Raw genomic sequence first — 22,703 nt, 5'->3', positions numbered from 1 at the left:
CACACACAGAGTTACAGAGTGATGTGTCTGAGAGCAGGCTGTACATGAGCCTTTATACATGTGACGTTTCATGTCCACTTTAACTAAGAACATGTTCTTATCTTGTGGTGCAAACTGATATCACAGGAAAGTTTGCAGTACGTTGCAGCCTATACAACCCAAATTAAAAGATATATGCCTTTAAAGGACTTTTAAAATAATTTTGGCATAAAGAAGGATCACTGCATCAACAAAAACAATTTTCACCCAGACTAAGTCTATTTTAATCTTTAATGAGATCATTAAAAATGCTTCTCTGCCTGCTGCCCTCAGAGTTTAAACGTGAATGTTCACGTACAGAGAAACAGCCTGTCCCTTTAAGGTAAATCTGGATTTCAGTGCACACATGATGGCAGCAGATTAGTCATCAGGAAATGCTCACGCATGCATACATGATCACACACACACGTGATCATGTATGCATGCGTGATGTCCTGGCCTACATCTGCTCAGCTCTTTATCACAGCTCACTGACCCACTCTCTCTCTCTCTCTGTGTGTGTGTGTGTGTGTGTGTGTGTGTGTGTGTGTGTGTGTGTGTGTGTGTCAGTCACACTGGGCACTAGGCCAATAGTGCAGCTGGATTTGTGTCATATGACCTGAATCTGAGGTTGTCATTCTTAAGCTTGAGGTTAAACCTGATGAGTTTCACTTTGTGCAATTTTCAGCCATCTTTAAACAATGGGTGGAAACAAAGAGACTGAATTGCTGTTTGTCTGTCTGTTTGATTGAAAAAGAACAAAAGACTCTTGGGCGCTGTGGTTTACATTCATCCTAAAGCTGACGTTAAAGTTACTGCCAACACCATTTTAAAGTGGTACACAACCTGCAGACTCTCTCTCTGGATGCTCCTAATTTTTATTCTTAGTGATTCTAACAGTTGTAATCTCAAGAAATCACTGAACAATTTATTTCAACATGTCACTTGTCCTACAAGGCATAATAAAACGCTGTATTTGTGTTATGGACCAATTAAGGGGGCATATAAGTCTGTGGCCGGACCTGCACTATGTTCCTCGGATCACAATGTTATTCACCTCCTCCCTGCCTACAGATCTGTGATTAGGAGGGAGAAGGCCTGTGTGAAGCGGACTAATGTCTGGACAAAAGACAGTTGTGTTGCCCTTCAGGGGTGTTTTGATTGCACTGACTGGTCCTGGTTTCAAGAGAACACTTGTGATTTGGATGAACTCACCGATGTGGTGTGTAGCTACTAGGGGTGCAACGATATTCGTATCGATATTGAACCGTTCGATACAGTGCTTTCAGTTCGGTACGCATATGTATCGAACAATACAAAATTTTTAATCCATGCAACATGGCAAACTGAACCTCCCCCACCCTCATTCAGATCTGGCCTTTGGAAGTATTTTGGTTTTCATGTGACGTATGACCCTGAAGGTAAGCGCGTCATGGACTAAAGTAAAACAGTATGTTGGATGTGCCACCAATGCTCAATTACATTGGTGGGAACTACTGCGTTAGCGCAGTTAGCTCGTTAACGTGTTGGCCGTCCAGCCCCACGAACGGGGCGATCCGCGGTAGCTCTTTAACGGAGATTTGCCGTGTTGTGCCGTTAACGTCATTTCAGATTAACGCTGACAGCACTAGTGGGAACACAACGAGTATCACTGCACATTTACACCGACATCATCCTAGTGCAAAGACAAGTGGAAGCAGACAAAAACAACAAGCACGCATGCTACACACTTTACCCGAGTCATTTAGACAGCCGTTAGCACAGGATTCTCCTTATGGGGACCTGATATGTTTAATATGCTGCTGAGAATATAGCCCAGAAGAAGCGTATAGTATAGCTTTTATTTTGGAAAGAGACATTTCTCTGTAATAAACTCTCTTCTCCAAAGATGAGCGATTCCTCAATCAGATACAGGGCTCGCAAAATCGCTAGCCCGACGTCCCGGGGCTAGCGATTTTTCGGGCTACCAAAATCTATCTCTGCCCTGCCCGTCGGCCTATTGTAGGAAGGAAAAATATACAGGTATGTCAATGCTTTTGCATTCTTTCGGAAATGTAGCTGGGTAATTATGTCATTGGCATCCGTGAGCCACTGTCAATATGTAACATATTGAAATCGCGTTTGAATTTGCGCTTGTTTTTTGCTTTCACTTTGCAATCGTGCGAACTGTGTATAGAGAGCGACAGCACTGATTGGTGAGTGATGATAATTTGAGCACCAATTCCTCTGACATCGTCTTATTAATCGTTAGCTTACTATGCAAACATGACAAGTTTGCATAGTAAGCTAAAACGGAAAAGTTATGACAAATCAGACTATAAGGCAAAAAGAAAGTGCAGCTTTATGGTTTCATGGACAAAATAATTTCTGTGGCTGCAATATGACGAGCTAAATAACCAGGGCTGCACATAAGTGGTGCGCAGGTGCGCATTCGCTGTCAAAATAAAAAACGTGCACCAGATAAGAAGTTGCAACGCGTGTTTGCGTACATAAGATTTTCTGGAGGAGGACAGACATTTGTTTAGAACTCTTAAAGATGTCGAAGAAGCTCCTTTAAGCAATTACTGTGATGTTCCTCCACCTCCAAAGAAATGTCAGGAGTCCGAACCACAAAAGAAGCGCGTATTCTCGGAAAAGTGTTTGCAGGAGGTGAGCTGGCTTCAAACAAATGATGAACGCACAGAGATGTGGTGCAGAATGTGCCGTGAAAATCCCACTCGAGCGGACAAAAACACTGCCTTTTATATGGACGCAAACGCGTGTTGCACCTTCTTATCTGGTGCGCGTCTTTTATTTTGACAGCGAATGCGCACATGCGGACCACTTATGTGCACCTGTGTAAATAACATAATGTTCTGCCGGGTGTGTTGTTGGTTTTCCCTCGATTTCTGAGTCGACAAGCGCCTTTGTTACTGGGACCAGTCATTTTAAGAAAGGCCCCCTTTAGAACCCATGAGAAATGCAAGAAATGCATTATTGCTCAGTCTGCAATATCTTTCCCAGAACAAACACCAATTGCAAATAACATACTAAAAATAAACCTGAAAATCTGTTTAGAACAGCGTACTATGTTGCAAAGAGTGAACTACCACTGGCAAAATTTAGCAGTCTTTGCAAACTTCAAAAAGCAAATGTCCTCGATCTTGGTTCCACTTGCCTCTTACCCGTGACTTCAGTGGAAATTTCAGATTCAGGATCTGACACAGACTGATTCATGTCCTACACAGTTCTTACAAGTTCATAGAAATTTCTGTTCAATTAGAACCAAGTATTTGAGTTGATGATTGTAATTTTTATACAATGTTGTAATTTGTTTTTCAACAATTTTTTGATTAATGTTTTGTTTCCTTTACAATATTATACTTTAATGTATAATATTGTAAAGGAAACAAAACAGGAAACAAAACATCAATCAAAAAATTGCTCTCTTTTTTTATTCAGGTTACTTAAATTTATTTTAGGCTACCAAAAACTGAAGAGTTCCTGCCCGAAGGGCTACCAGGGATTTTGAAATTTTGCGAGCCCTGAGATATATTTATTTATTTTTATTACTTTTTTGTTTCAGCAACATTAAATTTAAAAACTGTACTTTTGAGTTAAAATATATATTTATAATTTTAATAAATGACAAATTAAAAAGGCATGAACATTTTTTTTGTATCGAAAAAATATCGAACTGTGACACCAAAGTATCGAACCAAACCGTGAATTTTGTGTATCGTTGCACCCCTAATATATATGTATATTTCTGAATTTGGCTGTTTCTACCCTCGATACAAAAAGACCTAAAAATATGAAATCCACAGCTGTCTATGAAATTCATGACCATAAAGCGCACACACCTGGAGCTGAGCGCGATGTCTATGAATAAATGTGGACAGTATGATGATGTCAGCCTAAAGTATGGAAGCTTTAATGGTCCAAAAGCCCTAAATCATAAAGAGCTGACATGTTGACAGGATACTTCCTGCTGTCTGTAAACACAAATAAAAGAGATGAACAGAGTCTGGTGAACACTCTCATCCCTCCACCAGTTTAGCTTATTTGTAGTTTGCATGTGAAGACGAGCCCTGGATGCTCCCCACAAGAAAATCATCAGTGTTCGTTTGGTGCCATTTACCTCGAAAGCAATGCTGTTTACAATGATTCAAAAACATTACCATACAGATTTACATCAGAAAAAGAACATTTAAATAATGTATTCCATAATTTAACAAACATGAAGGAACAAGGTGCAGTCATTCAAACTACATCAGAATCTTTTCTCATAGTCCAAAGATTTCTGGCGTGATGTAGTCTTTCAGTGCTCAAATGTGCAAAAAGATCAAGAGAAATAAAATCTGTTCAACAGGAACCACAAATCAAGCTGTCAAGCTTTCAGTACCAGAACCTACAGAGGAAGTACAAGTTTGAATTTCACGTAAACCTTTGACTATGAGGTAAAGCTCTGTGCCCTGGGAGCTGCACCTCTGCAGGGGTTTTGGGGGCTGTTCAAAGAGACAGGACCTTAAAGTGAAAGTCTGGTATAAAAATCTCCAATGCTGTAGCGTCTCGTGATTTGAGACTAACTTGAGTCCCTGAACTGGACCTCCCGACTGCGTTTGTGCCGTTGATGCCATTTTTAATGACACCATCTGACCAATAAAATGGCTGTTGTGTGTATCTGCAGTGTGAGGAGTCATGCTGCAGATGAGCAGGACACGTTAAACTTTAACTGGAGACTGAACTGTTTGGCTGCAGCTAACGTTACAGTTTTCATTGCTTCAAAGTTTATAAATGCATAAATGTGGAGCTTTGTAGAAGTGAAATTAGTCTCTGAGTATTCAGCACATAGTGACACAACAAAGTTTACAGTACAGATTATGAATATTTCTTTGTATATTAAAGTTCCTGTAAATATTTGATGATCTGGTGCTACACTGATAAACTGGTAAAAACGGGCGATTATTATCGTGCAGCTGAACAAAAACAATCTCAGAAAGGTATTTCTGCCAGTGAAACACATTTAACAGATGCATCACATGTTGGGCATGTTTATGCCTGAGCTGCCAGCACATTCGTATTCAGAACATGATTAACAACAAACCCAAATGGGTTTATTTGGAGGACAGAAACTACAAAGGACTTAACCTGATGAATAAACGGTAACAAATCAATTGCCTTGAAAACACTAAATGTAATAAATCTTTTATGTAGGCAACACAAACTGACATTACTAATTGTATTTTCTTTTAACCTTTGATTAACGTGTCTGTTCCACTGTTTATTCATTTGTTACCAACAAATTCATTCATCCTTCTCATTGGTTTGTTTACCTACTTGTTTTCCAATTAACTAGTTTTGCTGATTTATATAATTTCCATGTAATTTTTGTATCTTTAAGTCTCCATTATATTCCTAAATTCTTTATGAGCTTTAATAGTAAATTATCTACACTAATATTTAAAGAGATAAATATACTGAAGTAGTAACTTTATTGTGTAGATGATTAAAGGCTCGTATTTCTTATATTTGGTGGATGTGCTGGCACACTTTTTGTTTGTTTGTTTATTAGACTTTATTGAGCCTTTTTCTATGTCACATGTATGTTTCATTAAAGCAAATGTCTCACTGTGTACAACAAATATGTCAGCTGTTTATTGGTTGATGCTATCCAGCATCTGCTGGGCTTCAAGTGTGCAAATTAAATTTCCGCTTTTTTTGCAGAATGCAGAGTTTGAGTTCTTTTTTGTAAACTGCAACACATGAACAGGTAAAGACTTTGTGTCATTATTGCTTCTCGTGTCTTTGTTTAACATTAAACTCCCTGATTTTTGAGAAAAATCCACAGATTACAAAAATCCTGTGAGGTTAAAAAGAGCTGGAAGGACGTTTACAGGAATCTCTGCTACAGTGAAAGCAGAGAGCAACAACTTTGAAGATTAGCAATGACATTAGTAAATACATGAATGTTTTATCGGAGTGAAAGTCTGGGGAAACTTCCAGCAGACTCCCGTCTGTGCTCGTAGTGTGCTTCAGTGACTAATTCAAAAAGTTTCTTGATGTACAAACGCTGACATCTTATCTTGAAAAGGTTTTCTTCAAAAAAACAAAACAAAAATGTTCAACAGATAAACAGAAAATCTTTTTGCCTTCAGGAGGACGGAGAAAGAAGATAAACATGCAGCACCATTGGAGGAAGAGAAGGGGAAAGGGTCCCCGTCAAACGTGTGCGTCAAACATCTGCCACACACACACACACTTCCTGTTTAGTGCACTGTGGAGGATTAAGCCATTAACCCTCCCAGAAACAATCCTGCTCTGTGTGGTCACGTGCACCGTCCGCAGATTAAAACATGGAGACAGAATTTGAAGCAGGCTTCTGTTTGCGTGCTGAAGAAACGCTGCTACTTCCATCGAGAAGTCACTGCTGAACACTCAAACTCCTCGTTCAGGTGTCTCTGAATCTTCCTTGTCCTCTGGTGATGTCGGCGAGATGAGCGTGTCCATTTCTTCTGCCGCGCCGCTCGGTGCAGGTATACCAGCGGCCGCTGCTGCCGATGCCATCTTCTCATAGGTCCTCCTACGCTGCCGCCGCAGCGTCTGGCTCTGGAGCTCCTTCACCTCCTGCAGGACCTCCTGCGCCTCCTTCCACGAGGACACAGCCTCTTCCAGGAGCCGCTCAGCCTCGGCACGCCTCTGCTCCACCTCCGAGTTATCCTCAGACAGCTCGGTGGCTGGTGGAGGTGGGGAGGGGTGGTGGCTGTCAAGGGTTCTTGGTTGTGAGGACTCGAAGGATCTGGACAGGGTCGGGGAGTTCTGGCTCTGAAGAGGAGACTCCTCATTGCTCCCTAGATGAGGAGAGTCGGTCTCACTGCCTCGTGGCGAACCATATCCTTTAACCTGAGAGAAGTCAGATCGTCCGACGCTCAGAGGCGAGTCGGATGGCTTCTGTATTGGAGAGCTGCCTTGCTTGTTGGGAGAGGCAGCGGATGGTCCTTTGAGTTTTGGAGATCGAGCTGCATCGGTGCTCTTTGACCGAGGAGAGCCACTCAGCCTGGGAGAGTCGCTGACTTTAGCAGCGGCTGCATGGGATCCTCTGGAGTGAGGTGAGTCAGTTCCTTTGGACCGATTCTTCTTGGCTTTGGACCGAGGAGATTCTCTTCCTCTGAGGCGAGGAGAGTCGCTGCTCCGGCTCCTCGGAGATCCCGATGACCTGCTAAAGATGGCGACAAAAATCTGATTTTAAGTTCAACAATCAGTATTAAATTAATCTTTCCAACCATTTGAGAACTTTGTGTTTTCTTCTTTACAAACTGCAGTACCACAAACACAAATATGTTTGGTACTGCATCAAACATACTGTAACAGACAGATCATGGGAAAAGTCTTTTTGGAATTTGATTTTGGGATATGCAATCTACATTTTATATATCTGCTTTGCAAATCAAAGCACAAATATTGATGTGAACTAATCAATAATGTCAATTATTAATTAAGGTGCTAAAACTGACCTGGAGTGAGGTGACTCTGAGCCCCTGAGGTGATGGAGTCGAGGAGAGTTGATGCCCTTCAGATAAGGTGAACTGCCCTCTTGTTCTCGCTCTGCTTTGGTCTTCTGCAGCTCCTGTCAGAAACAACATTACCCATATAAGATGGCAGCACGTGCTGATGTATAGGGGCACAGTGCTCCCAGCTACTGTGTACCCTTTTTGTGTTGTTTATTTCTCTTTTTCTTCCTGCAATGCACTGATTACTTTCAGCTGTCGGGAACTAATCGACATCGGCGTCAGCCTGAACCTTTACATTGGATTGGACTGACATTATTCCACCTGAGTTTCAAGACCATCAGGGCTCCGTGGGTTATTGTTGGGAGCGCCAAGCGTTGCAGACAGCGCAAGGAGAGGAAACAAAAGTGGAGAAGCAGAGCTGGCTATCAGGTCCAGCTGTGAAAACAACACTACAAACCCCGCTTCTGTCCATCTTCAACACCAACGCCAGATCCCTTGCAAACGAAACAGCTACAATCAGAGATTTACTACAACCGTGTCGTCTACAGATTGTAACTGAGTGCTGACACCATCCAAAAATCCTTAATGCCTCAGTGGAGTTATCGGGCCAGAGCCTACACCATCGGGACCACAACAAAGACTCCTGTAAGGGAAAGGGCGGAGAGACTACTGGTGCTGTAACAGTAGAGTTATATACAGTCAGTGCTCACGGGACTTGGAGCTCATGTCCAATCAGTTCAGGCCCTTCTACCTTGCAAGCTAATGGTAGTCATAGTTACCATTGTTTACAGCTGCCCCCCGCAATGCTGACGTTAGCTCGCCACTCAACCACCTCCAACAACACCTAAACAGCAAAGAGAGCACCCGGAGGGCATCCATATTGTTGCTGGGGACTTTAATAAGGCACGAAATCTGAAGGCCCGGCTCTGATCAGAACTCAGCCTTCAGGCTGAGGGACAGTTCTCTTTACAGCGCTACCAGAGGACAGACATCAAACAGGACAAGGAGGCCTACAGGAGAAGCGTAGAGGGCTTCCTCACTGATAACAACCCCTGCCAGGTGTGAAGAGGTAACCAAGCTCTCACCAACTACAAAGACCAGCAGAGCCTGTTGGCAGCAGACGACACCACCGTGGTTGGGCTCATCTTTGATGGAGATGAAACAGGGTACAGGGCGGAGGAAGAGAATTTGTCCTGCTAGTGCTTGCAAAATAACCATAAGCTAACTTGATGTATGCTCAATCATCCAGGTAAGGAAATCCCAAAGAGTTCATTCTGTTTGTGGCGTAGCGTGGTTTGTAGCTCAGCCACAGAGGAAGGGTGGTGTCAGGGAGGCTGACGCACACACCTGACCTCATCATGTAATCATGCCTCCCCTTTTAAGGACAATCCTGGGGCTGGATGACAGAGCGGTATGTAATAATAATAATAATGGGATAAGCTATTTTGAACGAGTTTTGAGTTGGGACTTAAAGAGAGAAAAGGAAGAGATATTTCTTAAATCAGGAGGAAGGGAATCCAGAGTCGTGGAGCAGCTGAAAGCCCTGCTCCCCATGGTGGCAAGACGGGGAGGGGACAGAGAGAGAAAGAGAAGAAGAAGATCTGAGACACCGAGATGGGATGGTGATCTGAACCAGGTCAGAGAGATATGTGGTGTTGGTGGGCAGGGTGTTATGTGTCCAGGCCCTCCAACACCCTCCCTTGGTCTGAGAGGGACATACAGTGTACGGATAAGGTACCAAGGCCAGCCTTAGTGGACACAGGCTGCAGACCGTGGTTCGATCCGGGGCATTGCTGGAGGCTGAGTGTGTGGAGGTTAAGTGTGTATGTATGAGGACATACATAATATCCCATAGTGCCACTGCAAATTAAATGCAAGGTCAGTGAATAGAATAATCCTTTAATCCTTTAATTGTCCCACAAGGGGAAATTTGGTTGTAACAGCAGCCAGAAAGACACACATACAAACAGTACACAGGACACAGAAACACACAATGTCTTCTTACATATTTACATCAAGGACAATGGTTACTATAAACAGTGTGCTGTACAGTTATTAAATTAAATTAAATTAACTACAGATAAGAGGCAAACCAGGTTGTAGTGCGAATTGGTTGATTAAATGATTGCAGTTACAGCGCAGATGTAAACATCTATGATCGTTGGGAGCAGTTTTGATTGTACAATAAAGGCTGCAGTTATCCTGTGCACCCCTTAATTCTGGGGACAGATTGGCCAGGCTTTAATAACCTATTGGGGCAGTGTGTTGGGATGTGTTCATGACCTTTAGCAGAATGTAGCATCTGCGATGCATTCAGCGGTGACACGGGGTCGTCCAACGCTGACGGCCCCGCCAGCTCCAGTTATTCACTCAACTGGAGCAGTCTTGTGATGACAGGTATGTCAGGCATTTGTGGTGCCTGATTGCAAGGGTAGCGAAGTTTATTGTTTACATGGCTTATCCTGCACATCCACAAACGTCCACTACCGGCAGCAAATCCAATCGGCTGTGACAAAGTGAACTAATGTCAGTGCTATAGTTCAGGTTTTGTTGTGGTCTGATTAATAGAACTTCCACCTGGTGGACCTAAAAGTGTCAATCCAAAGCACAAGTATTGTCATTTATCTTATAAAAAATAATTGCCACCTAAGCCAGTTGACATCATGAAAATGATCAGTAAACGAATCTATACATTTATGAATGAAGCAGTCAAACCTGCAGTCTCATCTCCTCCAGCAATTCCTGAGCTCGCTGCATCCTCTGGGCAATAAGGCTCTGGATCTGACCCAAAGGCTGGGCCGAGGCCTCGACTCCCGCTTCCACTTCAGCTGGACATCGCCTAACAGCAGAGCAGAACTCTGAGCGAATCATTACTGGTCTAGAGAAAAGGAAGAGGGTTAGGGTGACAGAAGAGTGGAGAAGGTGATGTTTCAAAATTTCAAGACATAAAGGTCAAAGACACTGAAATGGGTTTCACTGGTTCAGTCAGACTTGAGCAGTAGTGAGTCCAGCAGGCCAGACACTGACTTTAACCATGGACTCTACTTCTCCTGAGTATCCTGAATACCTGACAGCCTGATACTCTGCAGAAGAAAGCCTGAACTCTGCGTCTGTTTACTCCCTAACTTTGTTTATTACCAGGTCATACCTGGATGAGAGGACTTCATCCATGGAGGCACAGCGACTCCGGCCCTGCATACTGAACCTCTTCCCTGGCTGTGGCGTTCGATACTGAGCCTGGAGAACCTGAAAGGTAACATTCTATTCAGGTAGGTGTCGCGATTTAGTGCTCATTTTAGCAAAGATATTCAATAAAAACTTGGAGCCACATGCTTCCAGAAGTAAAAAAAGGTTAATGTGGATCTGAAGGGCCCACCTCTATTTGTGGAGACTTGTGGACCTTGGAGGCCTCCAGATGCTTTCCCCAGGACCGCTCACTGCCCCTGGGCAGACTGCTAGTCTTCACTTTGGGCTCCTTGGATGTCATCCGCAGCTTTGATACGTCTGTTCCAGCTCGCTGACGACCTACTCCAATCTGTCCACAAGACCCGCCCCCCTGCAGGTCGACCCGAAAGCTGTTATTCCAGTCGCCATCGTAGTCGTGTGAAAAAACATCCTCTTCGGCCACCAGGTCGAGTGTCAGCATGCCATGGGAAGAGGTGGATGCCTGCAGTGAGAACATGACTTTAATAGCAATAACATTATCTTAACATTCAGACCACAAGACAGATGGAAAAAAGGCTCCCAGTACCACGGCCATGAGATGTCCTTTGGTCGGCAGCCGGCGACCATAAGGGATCTTTGCTCGATCTCTGGTGGGATGAACCAGCGTGCTGTCCTCCTCAATGGTCACCTGTACGCAGACAAACTGAGTTAACACCCTGTTAAAAAAGGTGGCCGAGGTGTTATTAAAACATTTGAATCCATGAAAAAAGCAGCCCGCACCTCATCCAAAACTCTGTTCTTCGCTTTGATGATGGCGATGCTGAGGGCGTTTACCCATGATTCTTTCTCCTCAGGGCTCACAGCCAGAAACACGAGGTTTGGAGCCTGCAAAAAGAATATTCTTACCAATCTGATGTCATATGAAATACATAGTTTATCCCTGAAATGGTGCAAGAACTTAAATGTCAGTTTTTGAGTCTTGCAGCTGATGAAACATCCATATTTTATTGGGTTTTTTACTTTTTATTTGAGTTTTCTTTAAGGCACATTAGCTTCACCAGATAGCTCCCACCATACGTTGGAACTTGCCATGTTGTAGCAAGTAAATGATACATTTACAGAAAGCCATTAGAGAAGCACACATACTCTGAGAAGTACTTACATTCTTTTAAGTTTTAAGGTTATGTGTTGTTCTATGAGTTTCAGCTGCTCTCTTTAGGGCACAGGTGTCCAACTCCAGGCCTCGAGAGCCGGTGTCCTGCAGGTTTTAGATGTGTCCTTGATCCATCACAGCTGATTAAAATAGCTAAATGACCTTCTCAACATGTCTTGAAGTTCTCCACAAGCCTGGTAATAAACTACCCGGTAATCATTTGATTCAGGGGTGAGATCTAAAACCTGCTGGACACCGGCACTCGAGGCCTGGAGCTGGACACCCCATGCTTTAGTGGGCGCCACGATGGATGATCTACCTTATGCTGGGCAGACACTGTGCAATTTTTTTCAGTCGCGCGATTCAGCTCCTGCTCAAACTGTACGATTGACTCGCAGGGGTTAGAAGTTCATAGGTCACGATGCAGGTCTCACACTATACGGCCCGATGCTCTGATGCGACCCGAGTGCTCACACTGTGCGTCCATAAAATTAAGGTTATAACAGAAATTCGGTCGCTCGCTCTTCCTCTCTGTCTTTCACTCACACAGACACACCACCACCATCAACTTTGCTAAATTGCTAATGAAAAACATTGATCAGGCAGCTGTGATTGAGCAGCGATGTAAATCCAACTATTTTCACGGTTGTTGTGGTCGTGATAATTTTGTGAGGCTACATGGAAAAGGCTCGGATGAGCTTGCCACAGTTCTACAAGTTGTACCTCCATCGCTTGTGTCCAGATCACACGCTGCACAGCCGTGCTGCGCCGTCTTTTTCCACTGCCATTTGTGTTTGCATGTGCGCAGTGTGAGAAACTGCGGTGACACCCTCACGACGGTCGCGAGGATTTCAAACCGGTTTGAAATCCTCGCGACCAAGCGACTGATGATCGGGAGCTGGTCGTGAGGTGTTAATCGCTTCTCGTTACCCCACGCATACTACACAATGCACGACGCACAATGAAGGCCAAAATCGGGCCGATCGCCAAAACGGTCGCACGACTCAAAAATCGGCTCAAAATGGGCCAAAAATTGCACAGTGTAAGCCCAGCATTAGTCTCCTCCTATCCCAGCATCCTCCTCTGTCACACCATCCTCTGCATGTCCTCCTTCACTACATCCATGAATCTTCTTTAAGGCCTTGCTCTTTTGCTCCTGCCTGGCAGCTTCGTCTTCATCATCCTTAGCCAAATACATCTACTCTACCTCCAGTTGTAGGATCTCTAAATGAACTCAAACATCAATTTTTTCACATCTAGAAATTTTATAGAGTGTTTGTTGCGGCCCAACACAAATTTACACACAAAGTTTATTTAACCCTCTGAGGTAATGACCCTGATCCTGACTCTATACAATCAGAATGTAGATTCTTGTTTTATTAAATTAAAGCTGAAGGTCAAATCGTAGAAGTAGAAAGAGCAGAGCGTGACAAACTGCAGTAGTTTCTGGGATTATTCCGCTCTGACTCATCCTCTGGCAGTCTAATTGGATTCTGCAGATTAAACCTGTTCAGAATAGGAACAAAAAGCATGCAGCTCAGCCAATCGCAGAACACAGATGGGGCAGGACATCTCAAATCTTATCCACCAATCCTGAGGCACATGTAGGAGGAACTCCACCATCAAGGTCAAGCAGGACAGCGTAATCTCCGAACACCAAGACACGAAAAGATGGGCGCGGACAGAGGTTTCACTTTTGGATCAGATGCTCCATGAAACCAGAAACTTGAGGCGCGAGACAAAAACACTGACACACATATTCTGTAATTCTGTTAGTTACACTCAAGACGACAGGTAAACAGCCGGACAGGTGGACTCACGGTGTTTCCCGGCTGCTTGCAGCGCAGCACCGTGAAGCGGCTGTGGTTCTTCTTGCTGCGGCTCTTGGCCTTCCTCAGCTCCTCGGAGCGCTCGTAATCAGCCAGGTCGAACACTTCCTGAGCCTTACGTTCATCTTTCACCTGAAACACAAAAACACACCTGCATCAGCATGGTTTACAAATAACAGCGATCAGTTCTGCAGGTTCATGATGGAAGAACATAAGTGTACAGGACAGCTTACAGCAGGGGTGTCCAACTCCAGGCCTCGAGGGCCGTGTCCCCTGGGTCAGCACACCTGAACCACATGATAAGTTCATTGCCAGGCCTCTGGAGAACTTCAAGACATGTTGAGGAGGTCATTTAGCCATTTAAATCAGCTGTGTTGGATCAAGGACACATGTAAAACCTGCAGGACACCGGCCCTCGAGGCCTGGAGTTGGACACCCCTGGTTTAGAGGAAGCATGCAAGTTAAAATAATCTGAGATTAGAGATGAATGAATTCTGTGTGTCTCTAATAACGCTCTGCATACACGCTAGCACAGATGCAGTGACAAAGGAGTGTGTGTGTGTGTCACACTGCTTGTTAACAGCTGGCTGAACACACTGAGCAGCTGCTGTCTGAGACCTGTGAACACACCTGAGATTAAAGGGCCATCTGACCGTTTTACCTCCTCCAGTTTATCCGGGGGAACACCAAGGGGTTCCCCGGCCAGCCGAGAGATATAATCTCTCCAGCGTGTCCTGGGTCTGCCCCGGGGCCTCCTGGTGGGACATGCCCGGAAAACCTCGCCCAGGAGGCATCCTGGTCAGATGCCCGAACTACCTCAGCTGGCTCTTTTCGATGTGGAGGAGCAGCGGCTCTACTCTGAGCCTCTCCCGAATGGCCGAACTTCTCACCCGATCTCTAAGGGAGAGACCAGCCACCCTTTGGAGGAAGCTCATTTCTGCCGCTTGTATCCGCGATCTTGTTCTTTTGGTCACTACCCACAGCTCGTGGCCATAGGTGAGGACAGGGACGTAGATCGACCGGTAAATCGAGAGCTTTGGTCTTACACTCAGCTCTCTCTTCACCACAACAGACCGGTACAGCGTCCGCATCACTGCAGCCGCTGCACCAATCCGTCTGTTGATCTCCCGCTCCCTTCTCCCGTCACTCGTGAACAAGACCCCGTCATACTTAAACTCCACCACTTGGGGCAGGAACTCATGCTGAAATCACTATCAGACTAAAAGCATAGATTGAAAGATTAATTCCAACACCGTTTCTGAACGGTCCACAAGAATCAGTGTAAACAAAATAATGTGTGTCCAAAAACAGAAATGTCCTCACAAACCAAAACACTCCCAACAATGACAGTTAAACAGTAAAAATGGTTGTCACAGAGCAGAAACACACACACAGCGAGTCCTCCCTCAGGCATGTACGTTAAAAAGTTCTGGGTTAGCGTACTGCTGAAGAACAGGAACAAGATGAAATATGACGAGTAATGATGGAACAAGTCACAAGCACACACACTCTCTCTCTGGGTTAACGTGAGTCATTACTCTGCTGCTCACAGCAGAATAAATCTCGTACTTATCTGTATGTTACTGAATGTTTGTTTCATCCCCCATCACACACTGCTACTCTCTTTTTATTCATTACACAATACTACGCCACGTTTTTTATCACCTGCACTGATAGTTATGTTATTTTATTTTACCTGATATATTCATATTGTTACTTTGAGTTATTTTGATATTATATTTGCACTATCCTACTGTATCCTACAATTCTTATTGTACATCTTTATTCCTCTGTTCCTCTCTTTCTCTTGCTGCACTGAGCATGGCTCTGACAAAAGAATTTCCAACGGGATAAACAAAGTTCTTCTTATCTTATCACTGAATTCAAAACAATCCATATAAAACTTGCATTAAAAAAGTTTTTGAGATTTGATCAATAGACATAATCTTTTCATGCTTGTGTTAAAGTAAAATTGACGTTAATAATAATAATACATTTTATTTATAGGCGCCTTTCAGACCCTCAAGGTCACCTTACAATAACCCAAGAACAATAGCAGCAATAAAATATAATAAACATGGCAAAATAAAATTTAGACATACGGTTAAAAAAATGTCTGTGAAGGTTCTCAGTCATCCAGGTCATCGTAGTCTAAGGAGCTTGGAAAGAAAAGCGTCTGGACTTCTTTAAGTTGCTTGAAGACGTTTCACCTCTCATCCGAGAAGCTTCTTCAGTTCTAAGGTCACATGGTGGGGAGTCCCACATTTAAACCCAGTGGGAGTGACCCCCCACAGAAGGACAAAAGGACCCCTGATGATCCTCTACCTAATCACATGAGCCGAGGTGTGAAAACGGGTGTGGGTTACAATCAGCCAGGGTTTCAGGTGAGCTCATTGTGAAACCTGGCCCCACCCTATCATGTGATTTCCTGAGGTCAGATGGTCCAGGATGTGAGTGGGCGTTAAGGCGTCTGGGAAGGATCTCAAAACTGGATTATAGATGGCAGAGAGTTGGTGTCGTAAACCCCGCCTCTGTTCAAAGATGGTCGCTCACAGTGGACATAGATGCTTCTTTCACTCCTCTTTCAAACCATCTGTCCTCTGTCCAACATGTGAACATCCTCGAAAGAGTGTCCTTTATCCTTTAGATGCAGATGGACTGCTGAGTCTTGTCCTGTGGAGGTGGCTCTTCTGTGTTGTGCCATGCGCTTGTGAAGTGGTTGTTTGGTCTCTCCAATGTAGAGGTCTGAGCATTCCTCGCTGCACTGTACAGCATACACCACATTGTTAAGTTTGTGTTTTGGCGTTTTGTCTTTCGGGTGAACCAGTTTGTCTCTGAGTGTGTTGCTGGGTCTGAAATACACTGGGATGTCATGCTTGGAGAAAACTCTCCTGAGTTTCTCTGATACACCGGCTACATAGGAGATGACAATGTTGTTGCGTCTGTCCTTCTTATCCTCCCTCGCTGGTGTCTGGTCTTCTTTTCTGTGCCTCTTTGCTGACTTTAAGAACGCCCATTTAGGATAGCCGCACGTTTTGAGTGCTTCCTTTACATGTGTGTGTTCCTTCTTTTTCCCTTCAGGCTTAGAGGGAACATGTTCTGCCCGGTGGTGTAGGGTCCTGATTACTCCAAGTTTGTGCTCCAGAGGGTGATGGGAGTCAAAGAGGAGGTACTGGTCCGTGTGTGTGGGCTTCCGGTAAACTTCAGTGTTGAGGTTGCCAACAGAAGCAGGCAAATCAGGATGAAAGTCTTAGCCACCCTCTCCAGTGCCAAAGTCCCTCCGTCTAACCTCACAATACAAGAAAAGAAGGCCGTCGCTTCCCTGAGCAAAGACCACAACATCACTATATTACCAGCTGATAAGGGAAGATGCACCGTGATCCTAAACACTACAGATTACCACACAAAGATCACTACTCTCCTCAGTGACAACAATACCAACGAAGCCTTAAAGCAAGACCCACAAGCAGCTACAAAAAGAAAGTTATAGCTTGGCTTCAAAACCTTGAAAAGGACAAAATCATTGACCGCCTTATATATCACAGCTCCTTGGAAGACAGGACCAACTTCACCCCCCGATCAGATTTGCACACTGTTCGACCTCTGCCTTACCACTACATATTTCAAATATAATGAGGGTTTCTACGGACAAAAACATGGCTGTGCCATGGGCTCCCCCGTGTCACCTATTGTAGCCAACCTTTACATGGAGGAAGTGGAAAGGAAGGCTCTTGGCTCTTTTAAAGGGAGAGTACCCAGCCACTGGTACAGGTATGTAGACGACACTCTTTGGATGAGAGCTGAAACTTCTTCAATCAACTTAAAGAAGTCCAGACGCTTTTCTTTCCAAGCTCCTAAGGTTAAAAAAACCCCCACAAGCACAAAAGTATTAAGGCTGACCAAGGTAAAAATGGACTAAGACAGATCAGGTGTATGCAATTCTGAATAGATGGTTTTGAGACGTGATTTAAAAGTGGTGAGAGAGTTTGTGGTACGGAGATCTGGTGGAAGTGCATCCGAACTAAAGGCTCTGAGTCCCATAGTAGTCAGGCGAGCAGGTGGAACAGACAGAAGGGAAGCAGGAAGAAGAGCGGAGTGTACGAGGGGGTGAGTATGTATGGAGAAGATCGGATAAATATGGACTCTTAACCTGAGGGCAGGGTGTGACATCAGAGTTATCAATGGATAATGAAAGGTTGGGACTTTAGTCAGTTTTGATCTGGTGCCTATTAAAATGAATTCTGTTTTATTGCCATTAAGTTTAAGAAAGTTGTGAGTAAACCAGACCTTGATTGTTATGCTTCCTGAAAATATTACCTAGGGGTAGGAGATAGATGATAAAAAGTAAAGGACCCAGGACAGAGCCTTGGGATACACCAGAATTAACTGGAGTAGATCCTGATCTTTGAGTGAGTAATTGAATAAACTGTGAGCGGCCAGAGAGATACGAGGTAAACCAGGAGAGTACTGTACCATTGATGCCAATAGATACTAATCTGTGAAGAAAGATGCAGTGGGAGATAGTGTCAAAAGCTGCTGTAAGGTCAAGGAGAATGAGTCCAGAGTCAGCTGCAAGCAGAAGATCATTGGTGATTTTTACTAGGGCTGTTTCTGTACTGTGACATGAACAGAAGCCAGACTGAAACTGTTCGTACAAGTTATTTCCACTGAGATGTCTATAAACCTGTGCAGCCACCATCTTTTCCAGAATTTTTACTAAGAAAGGGAGCGAATGTCATCTCTGACTTCTTTTCGGATTCATGTAATACTGTGAAATGAAATGTTAACTGTAGTCTTGGTGTAGCTGCGTTCTTTAAAAACTGACTTGTTTGATAGATGCAGTTAATAATACAAGCAAAAATATAAAAAATGTTTTCTGAGAGACTTTGATGGGGATAAAGGCGACAGCCTGATGAAAACATCACAAATCCATGAATCAGCTGATTTTTTGTACTTTTAAGAAACGTGAGTGCACCTTTGACGTTTCCTCATTCCTTCATAACACCTGTTTATAACTCACCGTGTTGCATTCTTTGCATTCTTCTGTGGCTCACGTGCATCAAAGTTTGCATTATTGGGGGCGTGACCTCTGTGACTGACAGGTGGATGGTGACACAGAAGGCTGTAGCTGTTAGCTGTCTGCTAGCCTTCACCTGAACTGGACCCTGGATCGTGTTTGTGTTGTTGGAGCCTTTTGGAGCGTTTTGATGACATTACATGACCAATAATATGACTGCTGCAAGGTTACTGTACATAAGAAGGTGGAGCTCTGGTTTTACTGAGTGAATGGATTTTGAGTGGCAGGTTTGTGTGTGATCCTGATGACCTCAGGCATCTTTTCCCTTTACTGTATTTCTTTTTGTTTCTATCTGTGAAATAGAGAAGCTCAAAGCCAGCTGCGAGGCATTTCCTGTGTCCTGATGTGTCCACGAGCTGACAGACATCGTCGTCCTCCTCTTCCTGAGAGTTAAACTCAGAGTTTTGGCAAGAACAAAGTCTGACTCAGCGTCCACGATCTTTGCTGTGCTCTTGCGTAATAGACGCTTACATAAGGCCAGTGCGAACACTTCTTAGTCCAAACACACCTGCTGCAGCCACATTTACACCTGCCTCCACACTGCGTTCAGGGAATATACGGACATATACCACAGAGAAAATAAGGGATGTCCATCTTTTACCTGTTATTTGGTTGTTGGGGGCAGCACTTTAGACAGAGACTTCCAGACCTTCCTCTCCCAGTCTCCTTGAGGCATTCCCAGGACAGCTGAGGGCCATACAGAAATATCTGCAGCGTGTCTGTGATCTGCCCCATAACACCTGACCTGGGAGGTGTCCTCCACTGGCTCGTTTCTATGTGGAGGAGCAGCAGTGGTACAGTGAGTCAGTCTTAAATGACTGAGCTCTTCACCTGATCTCTACAGGAGAGCCGAGCTACTCTCAGAGAAAGCGGCTCACTTCTACTGCTTGAACCCTAAACAGCTTTTGAGGGAGTTCTGGCGAAACATCAGAGATGATGATACCCTCAGGAAGCCCCTGAAACCCCTCCCAGCTGGAAATGACCCTTGCCAGCTGTGTGTAGCCGGCAGGATTAAAAACAGCACTCGCTGCCATGAAACCACTCTGTGGGATGAGGTCTTGTTTGTTCACAAACATCATGTCTGTCTCTTCTTCACTCAGGACATATTTCTGAAATCAGAACATGACATCAGAGGTCACACTCTGTGTGACTTGCCGTTGTTTAGAAATGACTCAGCGTCATCAGAGCTGAAAATAAACAGAGCGGGACTGCCGAGATCCTCTCACTTGATGAAAATCCAAGGTCCGGCCTCAAACGCGTTAACCCACAAACATTTACATCTTCCTTTGGATTAATCCCCATTTCCTCTGTTTCACATGACATTTCTTTGTCTTTTTACTGCATTGTTTATTTGTTTATTAATAAGGAACCCCATTAGCTTCCACAACAGTGGTTGCTAGTCTTCCTGGGGCCCAAACCATCAAATACCACCAAATAAAATGTTACACAATGAGTTGGATGCAAATTGTCCACATAATTTGGCTCTTACATCCACAATAAGGTTTTACAATTCTGAAAATGACTTTTAAATAAGAAACACTCTGCTTTAGGACCATCTCACAGCTTCTGCCTGTTTCTCCTTGCAAACATCTGTAAATGATGCATCTACAATCTCTGTTTAACTGTTGAGCTCTTTTTATCTGAACAACACACCACAGAGAAAATATCAAACTAGATCAGAGATGTGAGCTACGGATTAGCTGCACCCGGTAAACCTGTCGTCTGGCACAGCCTACCCACAGTCCTCCCTGGCCTGTCCAGCAGACTGGAACCAGCAGCCCATAGGGGGTCTGTCCAGTTTCTCTGATTGGTGTTCTCACCTCCTTGTCTGAGATGTAGAGATGGTCTCCTCTCAGCACCATGTACCGACTCCTCCACAGCTCCCTGAAAATCCCTCGACCGCAGAACTTCCGGATCCAGCCCACCTTCTCCGGCTGCTGGACGGGCAGCGGACCGGAGTCCTGAACACCCTACAACACAACGATAACAGGAGGATTCAGAGAAACACAAAGACCAACGGAGACCGATGAAGATACAATGCAAGAGGAACAAAAGAATCTAAGAAAGATGGGAAGACCCACAGAGGCAAGGCAATAAGCAAATGAGAGTAGGACAGAAAACATTTGACCCACAAAGAATAAAGACAACAGAGAGGATCGAGCTCAAAGACACAAACAGGCAAACGGCCTGAGAGAGACTAAACCAGGCATTAAACTACCCAGAGAGATATAAACATGACATATAAAACAAGTAATATTTGAAGACACAAAATTATGTCAGAAAAACAGGAAATGACCTCGGTGGGAAACAAAAACAGTAAACAATGTAGAGGTGACGCGAAACGGCCGAGAGACAAAAAAGAAATCTGAGGTAAAGAAAAAATGGGAGCACTGCAGCTTTCTAAAACTGTATACCAAACAGGTCATTAGAGGCAGAATGAACCTGATCTACACACAGTTTTCATCAGACGTTTAAACTGGGAAGAATCTCAAACACGTGTGTGAAACAATCACATAAAATTATACTGACAGATTCCTAATACTGGCAAATAAGAGAAATGCACACAGGTAGGAATTACGATAAAAACAAGGCAAAGATGTAAACATGTAATGATTGTCTTCATAAATAGAAATGAAATGAAAACAAAATAACGAGAAGAAAAATAACTACATAAATAAAAGAAAGAGCCATGGCTATGGCGGCATCGTGACGTCATCGATGGTGTTGAAACCGCAGATTTTCTTTGTGAACAAAAAAAGGAGAAACTTCCTGAACGAAGCTGCAGCTCCGAGCAGGGTGGAGGCATCACTGCACCACCCTCACCTCACATCACCTGTCTCAGCTCAGTTTGTGTCAGAGATGTGTTTAAATAAAGGTTAAACAAAAATGAAGCTTCAATAAAGCACAAAGCAGCGTCACGTGACGCAAACAAACGGACAGAAAACACCAGCGATCGGAGTCAACGATCAGCGATCACACTGATCGATCCTGAGCTCTCTCTCTCTCACTGACCCGCCTGCTTTGGTTGCTTTTCTTCATCTTCCTCCTCCTCTCCGGGGCTTGCAGCACAGTCACACCGACAGGGAGGAGGTTTGGCCCGGCGGCTGCTGCCCAGCCCGCTGCTGGTCCCGATGGTTCCGGTGTCGGCGGGTTGGCTCGGTTCTCCCGGTTCTTCTTCGTCTTTTTTAGCTCCGCGTCTGTTGTCTGAACCGAGACTGCATCCTCCCTTGCGCGCGCGCGCGTTTGGAGTCAGATGCTCTTTCTCGCTCGTTCTGTGCACCCGCTGTCCCACGCGGACGCGCACCGGAGCCTACTCGAGGTATAAGGAGCCCGAGGGCACCACCTGGCGACAGAGGAGCGCTACAGCAGCGCTTTGATGAAGAATAAAATGTCAGACATGCTTTAACCTAATCATATACAATATGATTATCATTAATTATTTCAAATACAAATAATTAAGAACAAAGAATAAAACGTGACCTGATCAGTCTGGACTTCAACTTCAGAGCTTCATCTCTCACTCTTCTTCCTCCTCAAACATTGACCCTCGTTTTCTTCTTCTGTTTCTTCAAGCCTTTCTCAGTATTATTCTTTTCTTTACAGTATGAAGCACTCTGACTGTAATTTGGTCACATATTGATAAAACTAAACTGAGGCGAGGGTTTTCTTTTTCTTTCTTCGTGTTCATGATTTCTCTGTCCTTCCTTCTCTTTTACATGGTCTCTGCTTTCTTTTCACACCTTTTACTCATCCGTTTCATTCATTTCCTATCTCCTTTTCTGCCTTTTATTTTTTCCTCCTTTCCTTTCTTGTAATTTTAACCTGATAAATCTGAATCCTGACTCTGACTTTGCCCTAAAAAGATCAGGCTTAAATATTTTAAGACAAAAATATCCCAATACACACACACACACACACACACACACACACACACACACACACACACTACTTCAACAGTATCCTCTGAAATC

The 22,703-nt window shown here is 44.2% G+C and overlaps 1 protein-coding gene across 1 annotated transcript; it reads right to left on the bottom strand.

Moving 5' to 3' along the window:
• Window positions 1-2,822: 2,822 nt before the first annotated feature.
• Window positions 2,823-22,654, bottom strand: LOC146682291 (pleckstrin homology domain-containing family O member 1-like). The gene is made up of 10 exons (XM_085445759.1): window positions 21,745-22,654; window positions 20,553-20,702; window positions 13,647-13,787; window positions 11,454-11,558; window positions 11,260-11,361; window positions 10,885-11,175; window positions 10,657-10,754; window positions 10,224-10,386; window positions 7,512-7,624; window positions 2,823-7,216 (listed from the first exon to the last, which is right to left on the bottom strand). Exons 1-10 carry the CDS (start codon window positions 21,769-21,771, stop codon window positions 6,436-6,438), a joined length of 1,971 nt encoding a protein of 656 aa, XP_085301885.1. The 5' UTR covers window positions 21,772-22,654; the 3' UTR covers window positions 2,823-6,435.
• Window positions 22,655-22,703: the final 49 nt, after the last annotated feature.

The sequence above is a fragment of the Copadichromis virginalis genome, linkage group LG22, assembly GCF_057382275.1.
Source record: "Copadichromis virginalis isolate Kocher_CV1m ecotype Utaka linkage group LG22, C_Virginalis_male_GT1.1, whole genome shotgun sequence".
NCBI classification, from domain to species: domain Eukaryota; kingdom Metazoa; phylum Chordata; class Actinopteri; order Cichliformes; family Cichlidae; genus Copadichromis; species Copadichromis virginalis.
The sequence above is the reverse complement of the archived record's forward strand: the minus strand, read 5'-3'. Positions and strand labels throughout refer to the sequence as shown.

Coding starts and splice junctions, on each gene's coding strand:
- LOC146682291 (XM_085445759.1), bottom strand. CDS start 21,771: ATGAAGAAAAGCAACCAAAGCAGGCGG. Junction 11,176..11,259: donor AAGGACATCTCATGGCCGTG/GTACTGGGAGCC, acceptor TTCTCACTGCAG/GCATCCACCTCTTCCCATGG. Junction 10,755..10,884: donor ACAAGTCTCCACAAATAGAG/GTGGGCCCTTCA, acceptor GTTACCTTTCAG/GTTCTCCAGGCTCAGTATCG.